Genomic DNA, 12145 nt, shown 5'->3' on the forward strand with positions numbered 1-12145 from the left:
GTGATGCCTTTCGTCAAAACCTTGTCTGATTCAGGAAATGTAATCTAGCAGTCATAATCTCTTGAGAGCTTTTAGAAATCAGGTGGCAATCCCCCTGGGATGCACAGAAAAAGATAAGATCAGCAATGACAGCCACACTAGGTATAACAGGATACAGTAATCACACTTCGGTTTATAGCTTAGACCTACGCAGTATCTACTCCTCAACCTATCTTTCTGCTGCAGCTGATGGTGGATTGGGTCAGCAGCTGCTATGAAGCAAAACGACTCCTGCTGCACTGCGCCACATTACCCTGCTTTGCTGGCCAGAGGTTGCTGGCGAGGCTGCGGAGCAACAAAGACCTTTCACGTGAACTAAAACCAAGCGATTCCGATAGATGGAAGATTATGAAGCGTGGAGATGAAGGCTCAGAGATACATCTCTTCATCTCTCACGAGCAATGAAACTTTGCATAAGGCTTTTGTCTGAAATGTGCTGAACTGGAATTCTGATTTATTTAAACTGCTTTTAGACCAAGTGTATTAAGATTACTGTTGTAAAGAAGAAACTTTGTGGCAGTGAGAAACGTCAGGAACAGTTCTGTCACACTCCATTCGGATTTCCAGTCCACCCAGAAGGGGAATGGAGTGCATTTATCCCGAAGTCAAAGCAGAAGATGGTTTTCCACTGTGGGAAGGAAAGGTAAAAGGAGGGCAAGGGAGGAGGGATTAACATCCATAGGAAGAGGTATACTCACTGTGAAGCAAAACCAAAGCTTTTGATAAGAACAAGGATGGAGGAAAAAGCAGTACCATAATATTGATGTCTCAACATAAAGCAGTGGTGGCTTGCCCTCAAAAATCAAGTATTACCGAAGTTTAACAGCAGTATGCCTAATCCATTTCAGAGGAGAAGAAACGGCATTTTCTACTTGGTTTCTCTCTTTCTCATCACTGAGCTCTTCCTCTCTTACCCAGTCTTTGCTTCGACAGCTCTCCCTCCCCTCTTTGCCTCTCCCAGCAGCTTTTACTTTGGCAGTACATTTGGTTGGCCAGTGTTCTCCGAGGGCCCCGGTTTCTTTATGGCTCCCTTCCTCACTCAGCATACCTCTCACAGGGCACAGCTGTTTCCAAGCTAAATCAATATCCCCATGTTTGTAGCCAAAGGCCTGAAATGGACTCTAGACTCAGCTATATGTATTTAATTCCAGATCAGCTCTACTTGGAGGGTTCTGTACCTACAACAGCATGAAAAATCAAGCCCAGCCTGGCTCTCAGTGTTGCAGCTGGTGGTGAGTTAATGCCAGCGGGAGGCAAGGGCTGAGGACTGACACTAATATCGTTATCCGAAAGCGTTTAGTTTACCTTTACTTTGTACGCTTCTTGAACCAGCTGCAGCTCACCATACTCAGCAGAAGAGAACCAGTCTACCAGAGCCAAGGATAGTGCGTACAGGTGAAGACGACAAGCACCGCTGCCACCGCCCTGCCACTCGCCCTCCTGGGCCAAGGCTCTCCAGCTGCCATCTGCGGCACAGGTCAGTGCTCCAGCTGTGAACGCCTACCAACACACTCACTGGTGATGCACTGCAAACACTGGGACGTGCTGGCAGCACGGGTGAAGCATCGCACGTGGATTTCTGCATCCTTCTGGCTCGTACGTACTGCCCGCGCTGCTCCAGCCTGTCTTCTGGGAGCTACGGACAGTGACACTGCTAACTCAGACATGCTCCTGTAACGGAGCTCGAGCAGCGTGGGACAACATCGCTCCCCAGCTACGACAGGGCAGCAGGCAGTACCACAGCTTCCAGTCCATTTCTGGAGTTACTCACCGCCAACCTAACCCACCCGTACAGCCCAGGCAGTATAGTGCCAGGACCAGTCACGCATCCCATTACCAAAACCCCGCTGTGGGAGGCAAAAGACCAAATGATTTGAACCAAGTTACAAGTCTGGTACTACTTGTGCAGCCCAAGATTCGCAAGAAAAAAAATCCAGAGAACACCTCTGAAAAATAGACCTAGAGGCTGTTGGTCACAAATACATACATATATGCGTATATACATATTTTATATTTCTGTCTGACACTACACTGTCTACTGACAGCATGAAACAAAATACCACTACTAAAATCTGTGTGAAATACATTTCAAAGCATTTTCTTGAAGTCTCCAAAACTTCAGAGATATTATGTGGTTATTTTAGATGGTTCATCCTGCGCCTAGCACTTAGCATTTTAAATCTATGGTCATCTCTTCATTATTACCTGGATTTTATCTTCTCCCTACAATTTATTCAAGTATTGAATACTGTGATAAACACAGGAAAGCAGACAAACATAAATGCAAGATCTGCACTCGTGGCTGATTCGGTGTATGAGGGCACCACACCATGTAAACAGCTTAAGGTTCCTACAACCATAGCTCACCTAATTCCAAAATCCCAGACCAGTCAGATCACTGGGATTTTTTTCTTAACTCTCCCACCTTCCCCTGTAGGAAGGCCCAAAGAGCAAAATGATCACGGGAAACATGGAAAGCTGGCATTTGCTACAGCCCATCAGAGCTAGAGCCAAACAGAACTGCAGACAGAGCATCGCAGACAAAACTGCGGCAAATCAAGCACGTGTGTGCATAGATTTGTTTGTAAATGTGCTTATTATGCAAAGCAATGTGGCTGTAGATGGTGAAAGCCTGAAAAACCCTGAAGTGGGTTTCTTTTTTTTTTTTTTTTTTCTTTTCTTGTGTGTATTTCTTTCTCTCTTTACATTCCTGACTTTATTCAAGTTACTTTGCCTTTCTATAGGTCAATTTTCTTCTCTTCCAAGAAGCATTTTAATTTGTGATTTTTGTCAAATGCATAAAAATCAAAAAGCCTTCCCAAAACACTCCCAAGGACCGCTACTTACAGAGACTTCTGTGCCCCTTTATTTTATACCCTACTCTTTCAGGTATGCATATTGCTTACAAATAAATGGCTTGCCACTTTTTTTTTTTTAAATATAATAAATTTCTCTTATGTAGGAGGATGTTTTCATCACTTTATTGTTTTGAGTCCACACTCTTCATAAGCTGTTATAATAATTTGGTTAACAGATTTATAATAATTTCATTCCGCATACTGTTGTACTACACACGTTGCTGCAACACCAATAAGAAGTGAAAGCAGTATAAAAGGTTGTTGCCTTGAGTACGAAAGTCAGATGGAGAAGATATGCTCAGTGGAAAAAGGCTGGTTTTAATGCCATCTCTTTTTCAACCATATGCATAGTTTAAGTGTAACTGCAACACTCTGAAGTATGAAAACAGATCTGCATTTTGGGTTCATTCTCCTCTGTATTCAAGAAACTATACCCAGAGCCATAGCTGCTGCCTAAACGGGTCAAAGCCAAAGCCAAACCAACTGTCCTTCAGCACAGAAGAACAAACACTGCTCTGCAGAAGAGAGATGGACACGGTCCCTCCCGCGCTGCTCTGCCGATGCCAGTGCCGAGTGCCGCTGCCCGCACCGGAGCACAGCCACCGGAGGGAAGGGGCCAGCAATGGCTCCGCAGGCGCCAGCAGGCCTGCGGGCATTGGGCAGAGAGAGAAAGAAGTCACAAAGGTAACAGCAGCAGCTGCAAAAATGGCTCTGAAGTTGAACTGCATTTTGTGCATCTCTCACTGCTTTTCCTCCTTGCACTCTGATGTTATTCATTTATTCAAACATCGGCCTGTTTCTGCTCCTGGGGAGGTCAAGTGCTGAAGTGCAAGTTGATTAAGGTCAAATAAAGCCACATGTGTTTATTGTTGCTTGCAGAATGTATTGCACATTGAAGCTTCTGACTTGAGCTAAAAGATATGAATATTTTGAATATTTCTTTTGAACTTAACAGCCCTGGGTAGTCTGGCTTTCCAAACACAATCCCTCCTCCAAGACATCAGAGGAAGAGAACACCCTTCTCTTCCCAGGCTGAGTCTCATGCTGACCTCCAAAAGCCACTGCAAGTCCTCCCCATTTGGGTACACAGACATGCTTCCACCTACAAAACCAGCGAGTCAGGAGTCAGAGATCCTGCACATCAGAGTTGCCATCTATTGATAGTGCTTAGTACCCATACAGTACAAATTTTCAGTAGGTAAATGCATAGAAATGACGAAACAAACACACTGAATTATTTCAACTAGAAACACAAAATTAACATAGATTGTGCAATGAAAAGTGACGAACACTATTCTGGAGGCAAACTTTAGTATTAGATGAGGAAAAATCCTCAAAGCTATGCTTTTATTGTTTCTACTGCTTTTAGAAGACTAAAACTCCAGTTGATAAATAAGTGACCTGGGAAGTAGCTCGAGCATTGCCCCAGTCTCGCCTGTACACCAGAGCAGAGCGGCCATCCTGCACCTCTGTAACAGCAAAGGTTCTCCGACTTCTTCTGTAACTGGAAGGAGTAGAGAAAAACCTGAAAACTGTCTCTTTTCAGAGATGAAAAACTGAATAAAGAGAGCAGTATTGTCACCGTGCTGTTGTTGTGTTCAAGCTGACATGTCAGTTCAAGTTACGGTATTTTATTCAAAATGCAAAACATTTTACCACATTTTTGTGTAGCTGGTTACCAAGGGCAGGGGGGTGGGGGTTGGAGAAAAGGATCACATCCTCAAATATCACGCTATCTTCCACACAAATCCCAGCTGCCACAGTTCATAATAAATCACATGAAAAAACAAAGAATGACCTACTAGATAAAGCTCAGCTTAAAATCACAAGCTCCAAACGCAAGGCATCATCCTGAACATTAATGCCCCCACTCCAAACACCGAACAGTTCCACTTAACCCCATGTACTAAATTTTCTTCCTTCAGGCAACTTCCTCTTCTCCTTCAAACAGAAACAGCACGTACAGTCATTTGCTTTCTCCACATAGGTTTTTAATATCTCAAAACTCACCATCTCATGGACTTATTTGGAAAACCAGCTCTTACAGACATACTCTTAAAGGTACAGAAAACAACAAGATGGTCTACTAAATGCAGTGTCACTGAACACACTGATTCAACTCATATCTAGTTAGAGGTTGTTTGGATACTTCTTTTGCATGTCTCCAGCAACTCCCAGGATTGTGCCCAAGAGCAGATGACACACAGTAGTCACTGACAAAGAATTTCCAGTTTTGTCTTTCTGACATCTCTCCCTGCTCTGTGGATCCAGCCATAATCGAAAAGTGATTATTAATATGTCTTGCCCAAGGATAAAACCAGATTTCTAAACTAACAAACTGAAGAGGAAGACAATTTCCTGTGAATACAGGCATCAATCTTCATTTTCTGCAAGGACTAGAATGCTAGAAATACCTGCTGTGATGCCTAAAGGTTTCATACAGCAATTAGTAAGTGGCTGTTAAGCAATAGCTGGAGGCTGTACTTGGGCTTTCTCCCTTCCTTTTCTTATGGAGTGCGCCCACAGCATCTCCCGTACAGGCTCAATTCCTAGAAGAATATCCTACAAGGATGTTCCCCTTCAGGAATTAAGAAAGGAAAACGGGACATATCTGAAGAGCTGTATATTTACTGGAAGTATTTGAGAGTAGACTGCTGTTCTCTCTGCCTCAGGATTGCTTTCCAGTATCAAGGCAACACTGAGATTTTACTTTTGCTTCACACGGGATAGACAAACTTGCAAGATCACGCAGCAGAGGCTGCCTACTTTAAAAAGCCATTCAAAAAGAAGGCATAGTTTAGCTCCCGAAATCAATACCAAATACTAACACTCCCAGTAGGGAGCATATAGCCAGTGGCACACAAACTACACAGAAGAGGACTATTTCATCTGAAGGCATGAAAAGATAAAATGCCAGCTCGTCAGCTGACAGGAGCCCACAGCCTCTGGCAATTGCACCCAGGCACGTTGGTATACTTCAGATGTTCTACAGTTGCGGTTTCCTTGCCTCTCTACTTTGAGCACCCCAGTCACTCACTGCCCTCAGACATGAAAACTCAGTAATCTCGTTGGGATCAGTTTAGCTCCTGACATCTGCACAATGTACATAACGACACTGTGAACTAAACACTCTTTTGCTTGTCTACATAGTTGTCTCCTCTGTATTATCCAGACATAAACGTCAATGACCTACAACAGACCAAGGGGAAAAACCATAATCCGTTAGGATGATAACATATGTTTTATTAAGGCCCAGTAGCCTCCAGCCCTCTTCATCATGCTGCTCCTTCAAGCACAATGAATTCTGGTGGAAACAGGACCACCCGTTTCTGCCACAGAAGTGCTCTGAAGCAGCGCTTTCTTCTCAACTCACCAGATCCCCATGTCATTACTAAGCCCAACTGCAAAGCTCAGTGGCAAATTATTTTAGATAGTTACATAATTAATGGCTTCTAAATGAAAAGGCACAGCAATAATACACATCCAGAAGAGAAAGAAAGATGCGTGATGGAAGACCATTTTCCCCGAGTCATCCCCTGCCCAGCAGCTTTCCTCCGAAGAGCCTGCCCGTACCTACACCAGCCTCATGACAGGGCTGAGCTGCCTGTCCTCCTCTCGCCAAAGGGAGCGAGGGGGCAGAAAGCGACCCCACAGATCTCCTGGGGAAAGGCAGCCTTCTGACAGGACAAACACCAGTAACTGCTACTGTAGAAAACAAAGTCCCCGTTACTATGATGGGTGGATGTGTTTGAGACCGGAGGGGATGCCTGAAAGCCCACATCCAGCAGCAGGTAACAGACCGTCTGACCAGCCTGCCGCTCCTTTGGTCATCCCCAGCCCTGCTGTGTGGTGGACAGCTTCCACAGCTCCCTCCACGCTGCGGTAAAGTCTCACTTCTCTGAGAACCCAGGGACCTTTGCTGTACCTCTTGGAGCCCCACTCTCCCAGGATTTACTGCGCAAGGAACTGCAGCTCAAGCTGCCGAAGACAGCATCTGGGTATGGGGACGCTGGTACATTGTTTGCTGCCATGACACCCAAGATTACCCTTTTCTTCCAAAGACTGAAGCAAGTTGCACAACTGATCCATACTCGGACATGCTGCAATTTCTTCCAGACCCTTCTCACTTTATTATGCTTGGAATTACTGCCAGGAAGGAGACAGTTATTTGTTTAAATGCTGTTGAGGGAGTTTATTTAACCATTATGTGGAAAAAAACGGGAAAAAACCTAAGAGTTTGTTTTACAGATACTGGGTTTTAAAGCAAAAGCACCTTAAACACCAGCTTCATGATGATGAAATCCATCCGCTTCCTCCTCATGACCATTAGCCTCCCCCACGCAGTGGATAATACCCTCAACTGACACATAATGCACTGCTTGGATTGGGTCCTAGCTACCATAGTTGCCATGACTGCGCCACACACCTCTCTATGGGCAGCAATGCTCTATTCAAACCACTGCTAGATATCATGACAGCTATTAAATTCTCTAATGTTCCCACCACCCACTTACAACTGAGTTACTGCCCTGCGTAATACAGTGGTGTATCCGAGGGAACCACTTTGGACTTCATCATAACATACTTTATGTAAAAAAAAAATAAAAAAAAAAAATCTCTACCACTTAAACGATATGCACAAGTGCCCTGACAAACTGACAAAAATACTATTTGCAGTGTCTTGGTAATATTTTATCAAGTGAGATCCACACAGCACCAAATCATTGCCACCTCAGACCCAAACCGCTCCAGGGTTCTGGAAACGCTCACCACACGTGTGTTTGGTAAGGAAGCGCAGCAACTAAGCGGTAAGCGTATTCCTAATTCTGAAACAGTGATTTATAATGCAGCACAACCCTGTCACCTCTTCCTGTTAAACCTATAATGCTTATTATATTCCCACCACAAAATAAAAATAATCCAATCTAATTCAGAAAGAAAATTACTCTCGAAGACCCAGAGCCTTTCAAGCCCCTCTTCATTAAAGAACAGAGGCAACTGATTAAACCGGAAAGCAGTGATCCAGCAAACATTTTACTGCTGCAAACAATTTGCAGCAAAGATATATGGGAGTTTATTTGCATATAACTTGATACAAATTCCAACTGCATCCTGGGTGAAAGTAAAGGGGCTTTGTTTGGCTTTTGGGTTTGTTGGGGTTTTGTTTGTTTTGTTTTTATTGTTTGGGTGTTCGTTTCTTTTCTACGATGAACAGACTTAGTAAACATTTCCTAAGCTATCTGCTGCTTGGAATTCAAAGTCTGAAATAAAACATAACCACACCACCAGCCCCAGTGCTGTCTATCTCGCAAATAGCAACAAAACCCACCAACAGCTAAATAACAGAACATTTACTTTATACCGAGCTTATGTGTAGCTCACAGCTTCACCTATAAAGTAACATTTCAGCTCTGTTTGACAACAGAGACAGCAAATCTACCAGCAAACTAACCTACAGTGACAAATAGCCTCTCAATGCTCTTTCTCTATGAATACATAGTTAAACGGAAAAAAACAATCACGTAACATCTGTACTAATAATCCTGTCACCTCTCTGCCGATTCAAGTATACTGTACCATTATGATGAGAGTCCTGGGTCTGCTCATTTCATCATCGCTATCCAGCGGCAGAATTTCATGTGACAACTCCTCTCGCCGTCGTCGCCTGCAGATATGTGGACAGTTCCTCTGTACCACAGAACGAAAGGCTTGGAGCAGAACAATGCTGGCAGCACAACCCATATCTGCATCCTGAAGCCTACAAAATAACTTCTATGTTTATGCTGTGTTTGAAAAACAGTGGCTCCTTGTCCCTGAAAACAGCCTACAGTGCAGCTGCAGCCAGCTCGCTCTCCAATCGCTTCCTTGAGCTCTGATCATCTGATCACAACCAAATAGCTTGGATGCAGATAGAGGAAAGATTTGATCCACTGAAACTGAAACACACGCAATATTACGATGCTTTTTTCCCCTCTCCCTCCCTGCTTCTGAATTCACATGAGAAAATGTGCTCCCTCTCTTGTACAATCAGCCGCCTCCCCCGATTCCAGTTTCATGGAACTGAAAGTATTACAATCCCTAGTTCAAAAGAGCCAGCTGTTCATTAAACACACACAGAGGCATCCACAACAACTGACAGGATCAGTTTAAATACCTTTTTTTAAAAAGTCATATGTAGCAAAATAGCAAACATCTGGAAAGTTATTAGCTCTCATTATCAGCACTGCTGTTTTTAAAATACTTTGCCCTAGGGTGTTTTGCCACAAAAAGAGAGATGTATTTCAGCTCACTGAGGGATTTGGGCTGTAATCTTTTCACTTCTTGCAATTTTCTGAAGCACAGCAAGCTCATTTGAGTTGCAAATGTAACAAGTGGTAAAAAACCCGCAGAAATCTGGACTGCTTCATCCAGCTCATGCTAAAATAGCCGTGGCTCAACGAGAAACAGCAGTGTGCAGCTCTGCAACGCCTTTCAATCGTGTAGTTGTTGTGTGTTCCCACACACGCGTGCCTTCCGCAGAGTAATACATTTTTACATCTGCATAGGAGGCTTGTGTTGGGAAGGGTCGTGGCCAGCAGGGTCTCACCAAACACCGACGACCTTCTGAGCAGCGCAAAGGGAAAGTGTTTCAGTGGTTTATCAATGGGGACCCAGGCGGGGGGAAGCAGCTGCCAGCAGTCAGCAGTCACAACTTGCCTTTCTGGCTCCTGCCTGACAAGTCATTCAAAATGCAGGCAGGGATGCTTAGCAATCACGTGACTGACCTGGAAATGCAGCAAGCACTAATGGTAGAAAGTGTAAGATAACAGCACTGGAGAGGAAGTTAGCACTAAAAATATCTACAGAAAATGGATTTCTCTTACACATTAGGAAAACTAAGAATTTCCAATAGCGTTTCCAGAGAAGCTGCTTTTACACTAATACATATAACTTTATTACATGTACACCCAAAACCATATTTACCTTGCATTGAAAGGCTTCGATTTCTAACAAAGGCCATGAGACTTTCATCATTAATTCCCATGGAGGCATAAGAAACCTTATAACGTCTGTTAATGAGATCTTTGTAAATAATACTCCTCTTCATAATCCAAATTAGGAATGGCACTGAAAACATTCCATGGAAATACTTATCTCTGGGCTTGATTAGGGTTTAATTGCTCAGTGATCTGGCAAAAGACACCATCATTTTAATTAAAACATTTGCCAGAAAAGCTAAACCCTTTAAATTTGTCCTTTAAAAGCAACAAACTCCTTGCCATTATTTCTTGCCTTTGCTTCTTTAGAGTAAGCCGCTTTGAGTGCACAGGGAGAATAGTTAGCAGCACTGGCAGGCACTGCACAAACTCACCCACAGCCCTGCCAACGCACCCACCCGGCTCGGCCCCCTCGGGTCTCACCGGGCACGGACTTCGCGCGCTTACGGGTCGTGCCTGCCTACCCACCAGCATAACCTACAGGGGAGAGGGGGCTCATATCATGCTCATTAATTTGACTTTTCTAATGCGATTACAAGAGCGCAGTGGCACAGCTGGGCAGTTTCTGCACCAAATCAGTAATCCTGCCTGCTGTTGCTGCTAGTGTTTACGGTTTCATCAGTCCCCTGCCTACTCCAGAGCTGCAACTGACACCTCGGCCACACGACAAATGCACTTGGCAGCTGGGAGACCTACATTCCTGCTCCAATTCCAGCGGCTGCAACACGGGCCTGGATAACGTCTGTTGCTGGCTGTTACGGCAACTGCTCTGCTACCTTGGAGGCTGCTAACGCATCTCCTGTCTGGCTGTACGGCATCTTCTCTTACTCACCAGTGTTCTGTTGGGAGAGCCAGCAGCAATTTTTATGAAATTTGGTTTCCATAGCACAGCCGATCACTGTCACAACATGGGCATGCATGTGTGCACGCATGCATGGAATAGCACCCTAGGGCTTGACCCAAAGCTTCGCTTTCAGTGAAGAATCCCATTTATTTCAGTGGTCTTTGGATCAAACTATTCCCTGCCAGTGGCCCAAGTGTCTTCATTATATTATTTGTGGATTAAGCTATTATTAGATACAAGTAGGAATGACATAATCTTGGCATTTTGTCTCTTAGGCAAGAAAAATGACACTTAGTCTGAAAACAAGTAAACTAACAAGCCAAAGCCAGCTAAAAGTAGCCTCCAGGCCTTGATCAAAATTCAAGAACTGAAAAAGCAGCTAATGCACAGGGGAAAAGAAACCACCGAAGAGCTAAAAAAACCCTTCTGTTTTAAGGAAATCTCAAAGAAGCATGAGCTATCATTGGAAAGGAAACCTCTCAGCCTATTAAAAATGCCTGGACACACACACAGTATCAACAGCTTTGTTTTTCAAATGCAGGGATCTCATTAGCACACATTATGCTTATACACCAACTACCAACAGTGTTAGTTACTCTTACAGTGAAGCATCAAGCACTATGTTGTGTTAATTAGCACTTTAATCGAGAAGTTGAATTCAGTGAAACCCCCTGGGAAGCAAAATACTCCTTTGTGCAAGCAACTCCTTAATTTCCCATTACGAAGACTTTGGCAACAATGCTAGGCTAAGGAGTATCCAACACTGGGAGCCGTCCGCTGCCACTCTCACTCCATTCTTAACCACCACTCAGTCCAGCTATGCTAAGTAGCCACTTAACACCAAGAATGATGGAACAGGCTGGGAAGCAGACCACTAAAGGTACCTCAGTGAGGGAAAATAATTTTAAAAAAATTGGAGAGGCAAGACAGTTGTTTTAACCCAGATGACTTCAGTGACTGCGTCCCTGGCAACTACAAGGGCTGCGTCTGTGCAGCAGCAAAGCTGTGCAAGAGCAGAAGTGGGTCACACTTGCCATGTCTTATAAAGTCCATGATAAGAAAGTAGAGTTCCAAGGCATCTGGATCCTCAAGCTAACAGCTATCTGTCATCCAGCCTCAGCTTCCACGTGAAAGAGATGCCATCTCTGCAAATGGGCAGCCAGGGCCTGAAGAGGTAAACTGTCTCTAGCAGGAGGTCTGCAGCAAAGAGTAAACCCCTCATCTTCAAGCACTGGGTTATTTCTCTTCCGTGATATTGCTGCATTTCAATTTCTGCAGTCTGCAAAACTTCCTGAAGATGCTAATAAATGTTTCCTGACACTCCTATTTCATACCTCTTTAGCACACCACATTACAAGTTTGTTTCGTTTCCACAGCTTGCTTTATTCCATTAATTTTCCTTTCTCTTTGTGTCATTTGAATTCATG

The 12145-nt window shown here is 44.0% G+C and overlaps 1 protein-coding gene across 8 annotated transcripts in view; it reads right to left on the reverse strand.

Annotated features, from left to right (window-relative positions):
* DOCK10 (dedicator of cytokinesis 10) overlaps positions 1 to 12145 on the reverse strand; it is a 168637-nt gene that overhangs the window by 132067 nt on the left and 24425 nt on the right. For 7 of the 8 annotated variants that reach the window (XM_075417870.1, XM_075417872.1, XM_075417871.1 and 4 more), the window contains exon 1: positions 8475 to 8679. The exons of the other annotated variant lie outside the window; for it this stretch is intronic. In XM_075417870.1, the coding sequence (XP_075273985.1) occupies positions 8475 to 8639 (165 nt within the window). In that variant the 5' untranslated portion in view covers positions 8640 to 8679. Of the gene's footprint in view, positions 1 to 8474; positions 8680 to 12145 lie in introns of those variants that run through there. 8 annotated transcript variants of the gene reach the window in all.

This window comes from Opisthocomus hoazin, chromosome 4, assembly GCF_030867145.1.
Source record: "Opisthocomus hoazin isolate bOpiHoa1 chromosome 4, bOpiHoa1.hap1, whole genome shotgun sequence".
NCBI lineage: Eukaryota > Metazoa > Chordata > Aves > Opisthocomiformes > Opisthocomidae > Opisthocomus > Opisthocomus hoazin.